General features: G+C 39.7%; 1 protein-coding gene across 1 annotated transcript; it reads right to left on the bottom strand.

Moving 5' to 3' along the window:
* Positions 1–7,737: 7,737 nt before the first annotated feature.
* Positions 7,738–8,769, bottom strand: LOC145010633 (uncharacterized). Its single transcript, XM_078969152.1, has 2 exons — positions 8,214–8,769; positions 7,738–8,156 (listed from the first exon to the last, which is right to left on the bottom strand). Exons 1-2 carry the CDS (start codon positions 8,767–8,769, stop codon positions 7,738–7,740), a joined length of 975 nt encoding a protein of 324 aa, XP_078825278.1.
* Between the last annotated feature and the right edge of the window lie 9,346 nt (positions 8,770–18,115).

The raw sequence follows: 18,115 nt of genomic DNA on the forward strand, positions 1-18,115 counted from the left end.
TATGTGTTAGAAGTATTGGGCTTCTCATCACCCTCGTATGAATGTAAAGTTATTTGAGAGTGCGTTTAGATTAGAGGAGTTGTGGTGCTTCGAAGTTGATCATTGTTTATAGTTCCTTGTGGAATAAGAGGGAAATGGTCCCATGCATGCATGCTTTTGATTTTGAACGGTGGTTGGGTACGCCCAGCGTAAGCTGGACGTACGCCCAGCGTAGAGGGGCGAATAGATGTGGGTGGCCGGGTGAGTACGCCCAACGTACCAGGTAGGTACGCCCAACATACTCTCAGAAACCCCAAACCCTAGATCTCGTATCCTCTCATATTTGGGTGTCAGCTTCCTTATTCTCATCTTCAACCTCAGAGAAACCCTAGATCTCGTATCCTTTGATATTTGGGTGTGTTTGATCTTGAAAAGCTTGTGTTGGCAAAAGAAAGGCTTGATGGAGAAAAGGGAAGTTGTCAAAGAAGAAGAAGAACGTGTGGAGCTTGTAGATCTGAAGAAATATCACCCTTTGGGGCTTGTTTTAGGTATAAAGTTTCTTGCTTGACCTTCATATTGCATAGATATATGTATCTTGAAGCTTTGTCACCATTCTTGTCCCAAAACTCCCCACATTGTGGTATAGTTCGATTTGGTCAAGATTATCTGTCCTTTCAGACCTTTGGAGAGGTCTTAAGTGATAAAAATGAGGTCCCAAGGGTTGTAGCTATTCCATGTATGAGATATATAGGTCTTAATGGATTAAGACCTTGGATTCAGGGCTTAAGGACCTCCCAAGTGATAAAGTCTGAGACTTTATGAATTCTAATCATATTTGACCTTTTAATCTGAAATTTGGGCTTAAGAGCTTAAGCCATTAAGAGGTTAGAAAGGGTTAATGGATCTCGCAGTTACGCCCCGCGTAACGGGCCAATGGCCCGTTTTCTTTTGGTGATCATGGCAGTACGCCCAGCGTACCAAGGAGAGTACGCCCAGCGTACTCCTCCTGTGGACTTTCATTTTGGGCTTTTGAGTTTGGGCTAATTGTGGGTTGTTGGTTATTGGGCCAAGTCGGGGAAATTATGAATAAAGTGTTTTGGGCCCAATTATTGTTATGGTCTTTGGATATAGGCCCATTTGGTGAGGTGGGCCCAATTTGGTAAATTGGGCCAATGATTGGACTTTGTGTGAGATTTGGACTTTGGTATTGGCCCGATAAGTGAAAGTATGATTGACCTTATGTTTATTTTTGTGATGATGGTTAGTTCAGGATTTGCGGTGAGTTGGTGATTCGAGATTCTGCTTCTTCGGTTCAGAGTATCGGCAATTGCGACGTGAGTTATCCTCACTATATCGAGATGGTCTACGGCACCAAGGCCGACCCTTTACCGGATGGAAATCCGGATAGTTGTCTGTTATGGTATTACTTGATATAGGTTGGAAGGCATTATGATATGGGCTGGAAGGCATTATGATATGGGTCGGAAGGCATTATTATATAGGCCGAAAGGCATTATGATATGGGCCGGAAGGCATTCTATGTTATGTGGACCGGAAGGTCATGGCCTGGAAAGGCGTATGTGCGTAAGTAGTATTTTGGCTGAGACGTAGGGTGATGTGATGCTCATGATCGGTTAGGTCGGTATCCTGGTTAGGGTGATGATATGTTATGTGATTTGTTTGATCGATTTGTTGACTGTGAACTGTTATATGATTGAATATTATGTACACAGGGCTTTTTGGACTGGAGTTTGACCCGATATGCATGGCTGTTCTATGTTCTGTTATGTTATGTATGCTTTTTATGTTATGGGCCGGAAGGCAATATGTTATGGGTCGGAAGGCAATATGTTTTGGACCGGAAGGTCGTGGCCTGGAAGGGCGTATATGTGGTTGGTATTTTGGGGGTATCTCACTAAGCTTTCGGGCTTACAATTGTGGTTTAATGTTTTTTAGGTTCTTCAGGAGACTGTGGCAAGGCAAAGGCGTGATCGTACCGTTCCTCGCGTTTATGTTTTATGAAATGGACCTGGGAATACTCGGATAAATAATGTATTGAAAACCATTTTGTAATAATGTTATTAAAATGAATTGTTTTGAAAAGTTTAAATTATGTTGAAATTTTTTGGTCGTTACAAAAGTGTTGAGGAATAGGAATTTCCTTGTGTTTCTTAGTTGCAGGCCAATGTATAATCTTCATGGGTTCGCCTGTTTCTGCATCAAGAACATCTTTGTCCTTTTTGTATAGGGCTTTGGCAATCTTCATTAAAGGAAAGTTCTCTTTGACCTATCTGTCGAGAAATCTTTTGAAATTTGAAGCATTTGGATCTTCAGAGGGGTTATGGAATGGGGCCCTGGATAATTCAGCTAGATCAGTTTTGGTCCAGGAGTTGAAATCATGGGTGCTTTTGTAACATTCAGATGCTCCTGATTTTCGCTTTACAACCCACAATTTCGTCACTGGATCAAAGGCCCACATTCGGATGCCTGTCCTATCACCGTACTTATCATCGAACTTTCTTTTCTTCAAATCTATTACTATCAAGACAGGGTCTTTTGTTTTGCGATTTTCATTAGAGTTTTTCATGAACAAATGGTCTTCGCTTTGTTTTGTGATTGTTTGGCCCTACTTGATTGTGATTCTGGCTCTGCTTTCTTCAGGTTCTTTTTCAACAGGTAGATCATCAGTTGCAAGAGGTGATTGAATAGAAGGAGGATCAACTACTCCATGAGGCTGTTGGAAAAGGGATTTAACTTTCTCACCAAAGTCATCGTACAATACGTTCTTGAGATTGAAATAATTTGCTAGAACTAAACCAAGACTCGTTTGTAGATCCTTGATTTGTTTGGTCTTTTCTTCAACTTTTGCCCTGAGCTCAAAAATATGTTCAGAAAGCTGATCCATCTGAATTGATTTTTCAATGAGCTATTGATGGAGAATTCCAATTTCTTCTCGGAGATGAGATGAAGAGGATTTGTCATCATCTGTCCGACCCTCGTTAAATGATATTCCTTTTCCGCGTGAAGAGGTTAGACTAGATTGAGCTAAATGTTTTACTAATTTGATAGATGCTTCATCAAGATAATGTCGTGTTGGAGAATATTCTAGAATACAAGAGTATCCACTAGTCTCGAACATGGTGCTTGGACCTTCATCAGTTTGCTTTGAGGGAGAGTGAGCAGTGGTTGTAGTGATTGTTGAAATAATTTGAGGAGCACATTTCACACAGGGTACCTCCAGACTTTCAAGAGATTGGCTTGTTCTTATTGAGGTCTGAGAAGTCTGAGGTTCATATAACATAGAAATGACTGGAGTTGATGTTGAGACATGTGACACAGAGGGATGAATCTCTGATGTCACATCTCCTTGGCTTGTTGTGATTTCCAACGGCTTTGTGGTAGAGAGCAGAATTTTGAGAGAATTTCCTTCCTCTCTAGTCTTGGTTGCTAGAGAAGCAACTTCATTGACTTTATTTGTACGACTGCTGGGAATATCAAGAAAAGGATCAAAATCTTCATCACCAAAATCAAACTCGATGTTTGTTGGAATGTCATCATTAATTCTTGTAAATTCGATTTCTTTCAAAAACTCTACATCTTCATAAAGATCATTGTCATCATCCCCTCGAGAAGATATTGAATCATTTGCTTTCTGATAATCATGCTCATCAGCTACACAAGCTATGGGAGAGTGATGAATCTCCTCCACTACAGGCTCGGAGGGAGAGTGATGAGTGTCTTCATTTTCCATCAACATGGATTGATCTGCTGCTTCTTCTCTAACACCCTCTTTAAAAATTCCAAATTTAATTAATGGAAATTTTCCTTCAAATACAAATTTTCCGCCTCTCTTTTGCTTCATTAATCCATAGGCACTTGGACCAATGGATTCGAAATCTAGATTATCATTTCCTCTCTACAACTCGGGGTGAGTTACGTTAAGGATGATTTGTAGAAATCTTGGGTACATACAAAATTTGTCTCTTTTGCTTCCTTCAATATTCAGTATCATTTCATTCATTATGAATTTTGAGAAATTAAACTCAAAACCTGCTGCCAATGCAGCAATCGCACCAGTATTGGCTAGACGAATCTCGTTAGCTCCTGATCTCCGGCCAGAAACGCAACTCACGAACACATGAGCCAAAAGCTTCCAGCATGGAGGAAGTAGCTTTTTGATTGTAGGAGGAAAAGTTCCTTCGTATCCCATATGCTCCAAAACTTTCTCAATTTGTTGAACTTCAATTTCCATGAGGTACTCAGGTCTCTCCTCAATTTGAAGAGATTCTCTGATGATGCTTTCTATAACTAGAATTTTCTTGTCTTCGATTGTTGTTTCTAGAAATTTTTCACCTCGATCATTCTTCTTTACTTCAGCATTTCTCCAGAAACCCTTAATCAAGCTTTGGTAGATGGCAGGATTTGTAGTTAAGCAATGAACCAAGCATCATTTCTTCAAACCATCCACAATGAATTTCAAGTCACTGTGGGCTGCAGGAGGATCTTCAAGAAAAATTGAAGAATTTTGAGCTTTAGCGAACTCCATGTCTCCCATTTTAATCTGAAAGTTAACACATGAAATTATTATGAAAACATATAAGAATGATGTAGCCGCACACGGAGTTACACATAGCCGCACACGCACATATGTAGTTGTACAAGGTCAGCCGCACACGAACGTGTGCGGCCGCCTACACCGTGTGCGGTTGCACTTGAAGATAAATAAATTTTTATGAAGATTCAACATCAAACTATAAAAATTTTGTGAAAATAATTAAAAATTCAACCATGTTCATCAAAATTACTGAGTGAACAGCTTGTTTTCACAAAAATTTAATGGAATTTTAAAGAGATTGACAGAGTTTATATGTGTGTGCGGTTGAAGCGGAATAGTGACTGTATGCTTTTCACCGCACACGCACACTATATATATGCAAAAAAAATTCACTTCCCCCCCCCCCCTTTTCCTTTAATTATTTATCCCAAAACCCTTTCACTTCACAATTTTCTCAAAAATGAATTATTTTGAGGATTAATAGAATTTTAATTTCAAAGATTTAAGGAAAAATTTAAAATAAAATAAAAAATAAAAAATAAAATAAAATAAAATAAAAAATAAAAATAAAAATAAATAGAAAATAAAATGAGATTGAAAATTCGATTGATGACAAGAATCAATTTAAACCTATATAAATTTTTTTAACCTGTTGAGGATTAGGCATCAGAGTTTTTAGAGGACCATTATCCGCTTGTCGGTACCTTTCATATTCACATCTTTGTCTGGTCGATTGTCGGTATTGTTGTCCACTTAAACATGAAAAACTGTGACAAAACTAGGATATACTATAAGTTACAAGGCAATGTGATCTTAAATTCTTAGATATTATATCTGATCCTAAGTTTGTAGATACTATATCTTACTATATCTTAAGGACCATTAGCTGACAACGACCAGGGATATTGTTGTCCACCTAAATTGAGCAGCGAGATCTATAGACAATCTTTGAGTGTTCAATTTTAATTATACTGGAACATGTTTCTCGCTTCCAGATATGCCCCGGTAATTAAGGACTTCCATAATACTCCTTACATCGGATGAGCAGACCATCATTAGGGGAGAAGATAGATTCAGAGTATTATCACTTATAGTGCATATGTTGTGTACCAGGTCGGATTGTTCGTCACGCAAAGGAGACAACATATGGCTAACGTATAAGAGGAATTTCATATATGTATATGTATAATATGCTAAGAAATAGAGTTGCATATGTTACAGTCCAGGTCGGATCTCTTCCAATCACGCAGAGCAGGTAACATACGACTAACAGATAGAAAGAAAGAAAATGATTTTCTACAGACCTAATTTATCGGAATTTACCAGTCGCCCCATCAACACCGGAATTAAGGACAAAATCCGCACATGGAGGAAAAGTTAAACCACGGTTCTAGACACGGGTTCATTTAATGTGACGAGTAGATTCCCATATATATCTCCCTGCTCAACCTATCCGAGCATCGTATTTTCAGGCTAAACGGAACTATCTAGGTCAAGATTTGTCAAGTCATTTGATTTCCTAAGTTCAATTCTGCCTAGTCATGTCCATTTAGAATCTTTCGTGCCTACCGACACATTAAACCAAAGCATAGACCCTTCAACTTTGGGTACGTTACACAAACTCGGGTTGTTTGTTATTACATGATCATATCACTTCCCATAACATCTCTCTCAAACATAATTTCTAATTTTTAATATTTTTGGTTTTTCTATTTTTTTAATGTTTTTTGGATTTTCTATTTTTTAATGTTTTTGGATTTTCTATTTTTTAATGTTTTTCGACTTTCTATTTTTTAATGTTTTTGGATTTTCTATTTTTCTCCCCCTAAATCTGTGCATAAAATAAAATGAAATAAAATGCACAAATTTTTAAAAAATTAAAAATTAAAAAAATTAATCCTCCAAACGAATCATTTTTAGAAAATTAACCAGCACATCGAATCGAGCTTTGTTAAAAGGCTTGGTGAATAGATCTGCTAGATTATTATCAGAACGGACTTGTTCTAGCCGAATGAGCAAACGCTCATAACATTCTCGAATAAAATGAATCTTAATGTTGATGTGCTCGGTTTTTGAGTGCTGGACCGGGTTTTTGGCAATTTGAATCGCAGCCTCACTGTAAAAAAAATAGGGGTTTCTTGAAAATTCAAACCGTAGTCCAACAACTGATGTTGGATCCAAATGACTTGAGAACAACAAGCAGATGCAGCAACATATTTCGCTTCTGTTGTTGAGGTTGAGACTGTGTGTTGCTTCTTGCACTGCCATGACACCACTCTATCTCCCAGAAATTGGCATCCTCCTGAAGTCGATTTTCTATCAAGCTCACACCCACCATAATTGCTGTCTGCAAAAGCATAAAGATTAAATTCGGGATTTTTCGGATACCAAAGACCCAGTTTTGGGCACCCTTTGAGATACCAAAAAATCCTTTTAACAGCAATTAAATGAGAGAGTTTAGGATTACCCTGGTAGCGAGCACATTGACAGACCGCAAACATGACGTCTGGGCGACTAGCAGTAAGATACATGAGTGATCCGATCATTGATCGATAATGAGTTTGATCTACGGATTCACCCTCAAGATCAGGAGTCAGAAGAGGTCATTCCGCCATGGGTGTGAGAGCAGATTTTGCATCTCAAAACCCGAACTTCTCCAGTACATCTTCCACATATTTTGATTGTTGAATAAGGATTCCGGTTGAAGATTGTTTGACCTGAAGCCCCAAAAACATGGTCATTTCCCTAAGTGAACTCATCTCAAAATGCTTCTTCATTACCGCTTCAAACTTCTTGCAAAGTTGTTGGCTTGTCGACCCGAAAATGATGTTGTCCACATAAATTTGAAGGAGAATTTGATCTGGACCGACATGCTTGACAAATAAGGTTTGATCAATGGTTCCTCGGGAATAGCCATGATTGAGCAAATGCTGAGTAAGAGTAGCATACCAAGCTCCAGGAGCTTGATGCAATCCATACAAAGCTTTGTCTAACTTGTAAAAATGAGTTGGAAGAGATGAGTTAACAAAACCAGGTGGTTGGTCAACGTAAATCTCCTCCTTGACCTTGCCGTACAAGAAAGCCATCTTAACGTCCATTTTGTATACAATAAAGTTCATGTAAGAAGCATAAGCAAGGAAGATATGAATGGCTTCCAAACGAGCAACTGGAGCATAAACTTCTGTATCATCAAGACCCTCAATTTACCGAAACCCTTGAACCACCAATCTTGCCTTGTTGCGCACAATGACACCTGAATCGTCTTGATTATTTTGAAATACCCAACGAGTATTGAGAGATTTCTTTCCTTTCGGTAGCTCCACCAATTTCCAGACTTCGAGTTTCTCAAATTGATTTAATTCATCATGCATGGCTTCAACCCAGCTGGGCTCATTCAGAGCCATTTCGATAGATTTAGGTTCAATTTGAGAGATGAAGCAAGAGTGGAGACATGTATTAACATCCCCACTTTTACTTCTTGTTTGAACACCGTCGCCCAACTGTCCAATGACGTTCTCTATCGGATGATCTCGCTGAATACCTATAGGGATCTGATTACTAATATCACTGACAAAAACAAGAAGATTATGAATATTAACCGCTCCATCATTTGTTGGATGATCTGTAGAGGATGAACCAGGTTCGTTTGAAGAATTTGAGACAAACTCTTATGCAATACTCTCCGAAAAGAGAAGTTCCATTATATTTAAAGTTACAGCGGAAGTCTCGTGGTTCATGAACTCTCTTTCCATCGGAGTTAAAGGAGTGAAAATAGCATCAGGAGAAGGTTGTGGAGAAGACTCAAAAGATTCATAATGAGCAGAGGGTACCAATGGCGGATCAGAAAAAATCAATGGTGATCGATAGACAAATTCATCTTCTTCGTCATCACTAGGAATCTTCGAATTGGAAGTAGATCCTTTTTGATTATTTGAAGACACATTGAATGATTTAAAAAGAGATGTGTAGTCAAATAACCAATCAGGACCCACTCTTGCATGTATCTCATTTTCTTCAAGCCAACGAACATCAAAGGATTCTACAATCTGTTTAGTCTTCTTATTGTATACCCTGTACGCAGTTCGACCAGCATATCCAACAAAGTAACAGTCATTGGCTTTAGCATTGAATTTGGGATTGGATTCCAAGTGGAGAAGGGTGCAAGGGCAGCCAAATACGTGGAAATAACTGACAGATGGCTTGTGTCCAAATAAAATCTCATACGGCGTCTTCATTCTGGCTTTGTTGATTAACACACGATTTTGAACATAACACGCGGTGTTAATCGCCTCTGCCAGAAGAATACAGGAAGCTTGGAATCACAGAGCATCGTCCTTGCGGCATCTTTTAGAGTTCGATTCCGATGTTCGGCAACCCCGTTTTGTTAAGGTGTTTGAACAGAACTGAATTGACGCACAATCCCTTTCTCAACGCAAAAATGATCAAGAACAGCGTTCTTGAACTCTATTCCATTATTGGTACTCAACGCTTTCAGTCGCTTTTTAGTCTGATTTTCGATCATCACAATGAATCTTTTGATAAGGTCAGCAATTTCAGCTTTGTTAGATAGAAAGAAAACCCAAGTGAAACAAGAGTAATCATATATCACAACAAGGCAGAAAGAGTTGCGATTGATGCTTAGAACATTAACCGGACCAAATAAATCCATACACAATAACTCGAGCACTTGACTTATGGAGTTTATCTGCTTTGGAAAGTGTGGTTTTCGATGATGTTTTTCCTGAGTGCATGAAACACATTTTTCAAAAGTAATGAAATCCTTGATGGGTAGCCCGCGGACCAATTCATTCTTCGCAAGACGATTCAAGTTCTTTGCATTCGCATGACCGAGACGACGATGCCACAGCATCGCATTTTGTTCAGAAGCTTTGGAGAAGAGACAAGTGACATCATCAGGAAAATTGCTATTCATGTCTATAATGTAGGCATTTCCATCCCGCTTAGATATTACAAGAATCCAATCTTCAGGGATAATAATGCTAGGCTTTAAGAATAGACATTCCTTATCTGTGAAATGAGTAGAGTAGCCCTTGTCACATATCTGGGATACATTTAGCAAGCTGTGCTTCAGTTTCGGAGCAAAGTTAACATTCTCAAAATTCAACACTCCATTAGAAACAGTTCCTCTTTGAGTAATTTTTCCGCCCTCTCCGCCCGCAAAAGAAACATATCCTCCATTAAAAGTTTGAATGTTGTGCAATTGGGATATGTCTCCAGTCATGTGCCAGGAGCAACCGCTGTCGACATACCAAGGTCTAGCGACATTCCTCCGCAACTGTCCCTGCACGATGAAAGGAATTAATTAGTTTTAGGGACCCAGGTCATCACAATCCTGGGTTGACCCTTTCCTTTAAAAAAATTTCATTTGCTTCTTTCTTTGTTTTTGAGTTAAAGAGTAATGGAGATTGATCTGAAAAAGATTTTGGAATCCACTGAAGGTTAGGTTTTAAAAATTTGGAATTTTTATTTGAACCGGTGGATTTTCTACATGATGAGTTGGAAGACCCTATCCTGCTCTTTGACAAATTCGACTTAGGCTTAGCCCGAGTTGATTTTGGCACACATTTGTTGTTTTTATGAAAAAACCTGTTTATTCTTTTGAAATCTTTCGAATTTTTTGATTAATGTTGTATTCAGATCTCCATTTCTAGAACGAGTTTTGGGAATTTTTCTAGTTAAAGATCGTCCCCGAAATTCATTCTCCCCTCTTTTGGTTGTATGAGATACAAACATCCGGTTCATGCAATTTCTTGCAATGTGTCCAGCAGTGCCACAGTTAAAACAAATTTGTTTGTTATCAGTAGTTTTGGCACTGCTGTTGAAAGTGTTATTCTTTGCTTTTCCATTTCTAGCACATTTACACTTGCAAGAACCATCATGGAATGTAATAGCATATGTGTTAGATGCTGAGACATGTAAATCAGGTTTAGAGGTTTAATCAGAAACAACACTATTAGAAACAACATTGTCAGACTGAAATAAAATACCACCCGACACAAAAACATTTGTGTTTGATTTTGACACAGACTCGTTACTGTAGTTAAGACCAGACTCAATCACAACATTATTTGACTCAAAAGTTTGAGCTGCATGCTCCCCCTGAACTATTGATATATCTACACTTGAAGTAAAAATGTTAGTATGCAAAGTCTCATAACTAGATTGTATTTCCTACTCAGAAGCTGACTTTCCGTACACCATGCAAGGTTCTCTGTCAATTTCTTCTTGAGACAGGGAATAGCAGTATAATTGTGATTAAAAGGAGGAGGGACACTCTCAAAACCTAATCCGAATTTTATTTGATTACCATGAGTGATATCTCTCCAGTGCGATTGACCTTCGATTAATTTTGCAATCTTTTCACTTGACCCATCGTATTTTTTTTAAATTGAATTCAGCTTTTTCAAAACAATTTTTCAATATGTCAAGTTCCATGTAACAACGTAAATTTTAAAACCAATTTTTCATTTTTGTAAACATCAAAACATCGATTAATATTCAAATTCAAACGTGAACAAATATTGTCACAACAAAATACATCCCAATGATCATAAAATAGTTTTTCCCCGACAATGTGTACGATCACGCCGGCGCCTTCCCACGGTCCTCGCTAGTACCTGAAACATATAACACAACGACTGTAAGCATAAATGCTTAGTGAGTTCCCCAAAATACAACTTACGCACATACGCCTTTCCAGGCCCTGACCTTCCGGTCCATGTGTCTCAGGGGACTTCCGTCCCGACTAGGTAAACCTTCCGGTCCTACCCATGTCAACCTTACGGTCCACATTACCACGCCTTCCGGCCCATAACATATTCGCCTTCCGACCCATAACATAATGCCTTCCGGCCCATATCAAGCATATCATACATGGCACATATAAAGATTAACATATCACACACAATACATATATCTCATAACATATCCAACCTTCCGGTCACACAGTCAAACCCTTCCGGGTACAGTATAGTGAGAAAACTCACCTCGTGGATAGTCTAAGATCTCGCGTCCTCGCTATCACCGAATCCCAACGATGACTCTACCTCGCCTAAACATAAAAATATCATTTAATACACAAAGACTTCCACCACTAAAACTTTGCCCCTTATCATCACTCCTCAGAGGGTAAAAGACCATTTTGCCCATCCTTGACCTAAAGTCCTCATGTTGACCAAAACCCTAAAGGTCAACAAAAGTCAACTCTGAGAGTACACGGGGCGTACTGCTAGATGTATGCGGGGCGTACATCGCCAATCCCCTGGATCGGGGTCTCCACTCAGTACGCTACGCGTACTGGAAGTTACGCTCAGCGTAACCATTAGAATCCAACACTCTTCATTTCTGGTCTTAATCGGTTAAGCCATTACTTCAACTTCTAGATCTGACTATTTTAGTGTGTCTAAACCCATAAAGTCAAGACCTTTAAGCCTTGGAATGGCTGTAAAGGCTCCAACATCACATAACAACATTGTATTCTAATTCAAGGACCTAGATCTCATGCATGGTGCAATATCCACTTCCAAGATGCCATTTTTATGAGTCTACAACTCCAATAGATCAGAAATATGAAGTATCTAAGCTTATGGACGCCATTTGCACAAAACGTCTCCACCTTTGGGACTTAAACCCTAGAAAATGATACTTTAAGTATACAACATGAAACAAGTGACAAGATCCGAACTTTTTACCTGATAATGAAGCTTTAACCCTTGCAAATCTCAGATCTACACTTGAGCACCACTTCTAGCCTTTCCAATGAGCTCTTCTTCTCCTTTGCAAGCTTGGAATGGCACCACCAAGCTTAGAATACACACACAAAGGCTTAAGAACGAAGGCACACACTATTTAGGGTTTCACTCTGAGGGATGGTAGCTGAGAAGTCCAGCCACACATTCCTTTTATAGCCCTTCAAAGAGATTAGGGTTTTTAGATCTGGGCAAGTTACGCCATTCGTAACCTTGGGTACGCCCGGCGTACCTGAGGGGGAACGCGTCCAAATGAGGCACGCGAGTACGCGTAGCGTACACCTTGTAGGCCCAGTGTACTCGCCTACCATGAAAACCCTAAATTAACAACTTAACCTAGATGCAAGGCCAAAAGAAGAATACCTGGATTTCTGGCTGTTACAATTCTCCCCCACTAGAATCAGACTTCGCCCCCGAAGTCTCATACTGAAAACAACTCTGGACACTGATCCCACATCTCAGACTCGGATTCCCATGTCAGCTCAGACCCCTTCCGATGTTGCCACTGCACTTGTACCAGGGGTACTTCCTTGTTCATCAGTACCTTAACTTTCCGATCCTTGATCGCTACTGGTCTCTCCACATACTTCAGGCCTGCATCCACCTGAATATCATCTAATGGCATCACTGCCGACTCGTCGGTAATACATTTCCTCAACTGTGAGACACGAAAGGTATCATGAATCTGCCCCAACTCAGCAGGTAGATCCAACTGGTAGGCTACCCTGCCTACCCTAGCAATTACCCTGAAGGGTCCAATATACCGGGGTCCCAACTTGCCCCTCTTCCTAAATCGTATCACTCCTTTCCAAGGAGAGACCATTAAGAGCACAAGGTCACCAACCTAAAACTAAAGCTTAGACCGCCGCCTATCCGCATAACTCTTCTGGTGACTCTGTGCAGTCAACAACCTCTTCCTGACCTACTGAATCTGCTCGGTCATCTGGAGTACAATCTCCTTGCTATCCATCACCCGCTGCCCCACCTCTCCCCAGCAGATGGGGATACGACACCTTCGCCCATACAACAGCTCAAAGGGTGCCATACCAATGCTCGAATGATCGTTTTTGTTATACGAAAACTCTGCTAACGATAGATAGGTGTCCCAGCTCCCTCCAAAATCCAAAACACAAGCTCGGAGCATATCCTCCAGCGTCTGAATCGTCCGCCTGCTCTATCCGTCCGTCTGCGGGTGGTATGCGGTATTGAAATGCAATCTCGTACCCAACTCCTCAAGAAACTTCTTCCAAAACCTAGAAGTAAAACCCACATCCTGATCTGAAACAATCGACATCGGAACCCCATGTCGCGATACCACCTCCCTCACGTATAACTCCGCCAACTTCTCCGCAGAAGAGCTCTCGTTGATGGCTAGAAAATGAGCGCTCTTCGTTAATCTATCCACGATCACCCAAATCGCATCGACTCCCCTCGCAGTCCGCGGAAATTTGGTGATAAAATCCATGGTAATCTGTTCCCACTTCCATTCGGGAATCTCTAGCGGCTGCAATTTACCGTGCGGATGCGGGTGTTCGGCCTTAACCTGATGACAAGTTAGGCATCTCTCAACAAACCATGCAACATCCCTTTTCATACAGGGCCACCAATACTCCTTCCTTAGGTCCAAATACATTTTCGTAGCCCCGGGATGAATCGAGAATTTTGATCGATGCGCTTCTTCCATCAAAATAGTACGTGTACCGCCCACAAACGGTACCCAAATCCGACCCTAAAAAGTCATAAGCCCTCGACCATCCGTAACGAATCCTGATACCTGACCTACAACTCGCTCCCTTTTCTGATTTTCTGGTTTCGCAGCCTCAGCCTGAGCTCCTCGAATGGTATCCAAAATCAGGGTCATCACCGTCAACCTCATACAAATATCTCGGATCGGGGCGCTTTCCGCCCTCCAGCTCAACGGATCGGCTACCACATTAGCCTTGCCCAGGTGGTACAGGATCTCACAATCGTAATCCTTCACCACATCCAACCATCTCCTCTGTCGCATATTCAGATTTGGATGATCCATCAAGTACTTCAGACTCTTGTGGTCCGTGTAGATGGTACACCAAAACCTGTAAAGATAATGCCGCCAGATCTGGAGGGCAAACACCACCGCCCCCAATTCCAGGTCGTGAGTGGGATATCTCGACTCATGAGGCTTCAACTGTGACAACTCGAAATTTCCATTCTATACAAACAGTATCACTTTAATAGAAGTTATAACAGTCATAGTCGATTTTTAGACTTTTCATATAAGTTGGAGTAATTTAAGGTTTACACTTCAGTGAATATCAGGAGAGTGGATGCACTACGGTTTTGTGCAACACTGTTATTCCAACATTCGGATATATTAAAAATCAATTCTGGAATAAAAATATTTTTTGGCAAAATATTTTAGGACTATAAATAGATTTCTGAACTAAATTCATTCATTATTCACATTTCCAACTAGAGAAAAGCCATTTTCTCTCTCACGGATCATCGGGTTTTCATCCTAAAGCATGAGTCTACTTTCCTAGATGTGTTTTAATGCTTCTTATATGCTTAATAACATTGTTTACATGTCAAATATGTAAGATCCGGGAGTTTACCGCCCAAGAACGTTCTTGGGGAGTAAACTCCAAAATGAAGCCTAAAGGCTATCTAGTCCCATTTCCTTGTTAGGTAACTAGTTAAGGACATTATGTATGATCTTTTGAGGCTAGAACACAATCAAGAACACATAGTTTAAGGAGTTCACGGCCCAAGAAAGTCTTAGGCTGTAAACTCCAAATTCAAGGGACAATGTGCCCTAATCACTTCTAAGGCTTTAAGACATTAACCCTCTATACTTCTAGCAATTTTAGAGACTTAAACACATCAAAAACACTCCTTAAAGGGAGTTTACGGCCAAGGAATAACTCTTGGGCCGTAAACTCCAAGTAAAGGCACCAAAGTGTGCCTAAGGTTCCCTTTAGCCTTAAACAAAAATCTAGAAATTATCCTTTGTGTGCAAGAGGCTTGAATGAATTAAAACACCCACCCCATAGGATTTTACGGCCGTAAACTCTAGGGGATATGGTCTTTAGGCCGTAAACTCCTCAAAGGAGCATTGTAAGGCCCTAAACTACCTAAAGGATTAAACCACCCAAGCTAGGCTTATTCTAGAAATCATTTAGCAATTTAAAACACCCAAAACCACCAAGACAAGAGTTCACGGCCGTAAACTCAAGGGTTTACAACTGTAAAATCCTTGTGTGGAGTTTATTGAGTAGTAAACTCTTATTCAAGGTCTTTTGGTACATTAAACCCCTTTAACCTTGTCCCATAACAACCTAGAAGCAACCCTTAGGACCTATAACACTTATACAAAGTGTTTACATGTTCTTGAGTGTCCCAACTTATTTTATTAAGTTATTATTGGGCTAATTAGTTATATATATGCTCATTATATGATAACTAGGCTCGTGCGTGTGAACAAGTCTCCGTTTGCCACCTAGCACGGTACCCGATACTTCAATCCAATCCACTCACCACATGTGAGTTCATACCCCTTTAATTAACCTTTGAAATGCTTTTAAATGTTTTAAATACTTTATGGGGGGATACAAGTTAAATACTTATAGTTGTTACATCAATCCCATGTGATTACATTAATCACATGCAATTAAGAACTAGAAAACCAATGATTTTATCACTGTACAAACTGTTTATCAAACTGTTTTACTTCAAAATGTTTTACAAACTCTTTTACTTATCAAATGCTTTTATTAAACTTTGTTTTTACCTCTTATAAATTGCGTGCCCATATATGTATAGATATATAAGAAATGTTTAAAGGGCTTAGGAAGGCCATCCGCCCTATTTCCTTTTTCTCGATTTGGATGTGGTCTGGTGGGATTTCGGGTAACCGTCCGAAGGTCGTTTCAATATTAATTATATATCAAATATACATGTATAGACATAAAAGTACTTACATATTCATACTTATCAGTACATCATCAGTAAGTTACCATCGGGGTAACATAGGATCATACTACTACAATTTCTAGATAAATGAGTAAGTTCATTCATGAGTTAATACTTATTACTACGAGTACTTATACAACTATACTAGAAAGAGAACATATACAACTATACTAGAAAGAGAACATATACAACTATACTAGACACAGAACATATACAACTATACTAGAGGAAGAACATATACAACTATACTAGAACAGTTCATTACATTACATATACAAGAATACGTTAACAATTGTGATCCACTGTATCAGAGCATGCCTTAAATGTCATGGCCCGAGTTGCAGCCAGAATTCTCTTCGAGGGAGAGCGTGAGTTTGCATGTAGATCTATACTGGATTTACTATCCTACACTTTGCTGCTAGTTACAGCCGGACATGCAGGTCTGCGGGTGCCAAACGTCATTCCGTTATTACGACCACTCGTATGTCGTTGTTACCAGTCGATAGTATGGTGAAATTTATCACATGATACCTTAATATAAATCCGGTTTAAGGTAGTTAGTACAGCATTAGTTCCTATAATATAACACTACAGTACTACATTAATTTACTCTTTACACAATTAGTGATCTTTTCACTTAAACAATTATGTACAAACTAAATTTTCAAAATGATAGTTACACTTGAGTTAATTACACACTTTTACATTAAACGAACATACAAAGCAGTTAAGCCTTGGTAGAAGGCTACTTTAATAGAAAATATAGGTTTTTCTGAGAGATTCAAACTTTTACAAACACTTACAAACATTTACATACATTTTACAAACTTACACTTGATACATGTTCAAACGTTTTTGGATGAAAAATACCGACACTAAAATACTTATGAACTCACCAGCTTAATGCTGATAAACTCTATCAAAATAACTTGTATTCTCAGGTCATCAGTAGACAGGTTCCGAGGCCAACTTTTGAGAAGATGGAGCACATCCAAGACTCATCTTATTATTTTGATATACATTATTTTTGGTGTCTATACTGTACAGAACATGCTTGTATTAAAATTATGTATTTAATGCAATGGATGATGTGGTTTGCTTATGTACATTTACTGTGTTGTGGTACTTTACATGATGTTTCCGTCGTTCTTGGTTTTGGGGTGTGACATCAACTGCCTTGAAGCATACGCTATCACATGTCCCCTCTGCATAAGCACCGCCCCCAAACCCGATATAGATGCATCACAATACACCACAAAATCCTCCATCCCTTCCAGGAGTACAAGGAACAGGGCCTCACACAATTTCTGACGAAGGCTCTCGAATGAGGACTGCTGCTCCGGTCCCCACGAAAATGCAACACCTTTCCAGGTCATCCTAGTAAGTGGCACGGCGATCTTGGAGAAATCCTTGATAAACCTTCGATAATAGCCTGCCAATCCCAGAAAACTCTTGATCTCAGTGGGCGATCTCGGTACCTCCCATCTCAACACCGCCTTAATCTTGGCCAGGTCGACCAATATCCCTTTCTGGTTAACAAGGTGCCCAAGGAACTAGACCTCTCGTAACCAGAAATCACACTTGGAGAATTTGGCATACAGCCTCTCCTATCTCAATACCCCAAGAATTTCCCTCAAATGCTCCTCATGCTGCTCCCTAGACCTCGAATATACCAAAATATCATCAATGAATACGATCACCGACCGATCCAGCATCGACCGGCACACCCGGTTCATAAGATCCATGAACGCAGCTGGGGCATTGGTGAGCCCAAAAGGCATCACCACAAACTCATAATGTCCATAACGAGTTCTGAATGCAGTCTTCTGAATATCTTCATCCCCAACCCTTATCTGATGAT

Source organism: Lactuca saligna, chromosome 8, assembly GCF_052625555.1.
Source record: "Lactuca saligna cultivar CGN05327 chromosome 8, ASM5262555v1, whole genome shotgun sequence".
Taxonomy (NCBI): Eukaryota; Viridiplantae; Streptophyta; class Magnoliopsida; order Asterales; family Asteraceae; genus Lactuca; species Lactuca saligna.

Coding starts and splice junctions, on each gene's coding strand:
- LOC145010633 (XM_078969152.1), bottom strand. CDS start 8,769: ATGAAGACGCCGTATGAGATTTTATTTGGACACAAGCCATCTGTCAGT. Junction 8,157..8,213: donor GGAACTTCTCTTTTCGGAGA/GTATTGCATAAG, acceptor CATCCTCTACAG/ATCATCCAACAAATGATGGA.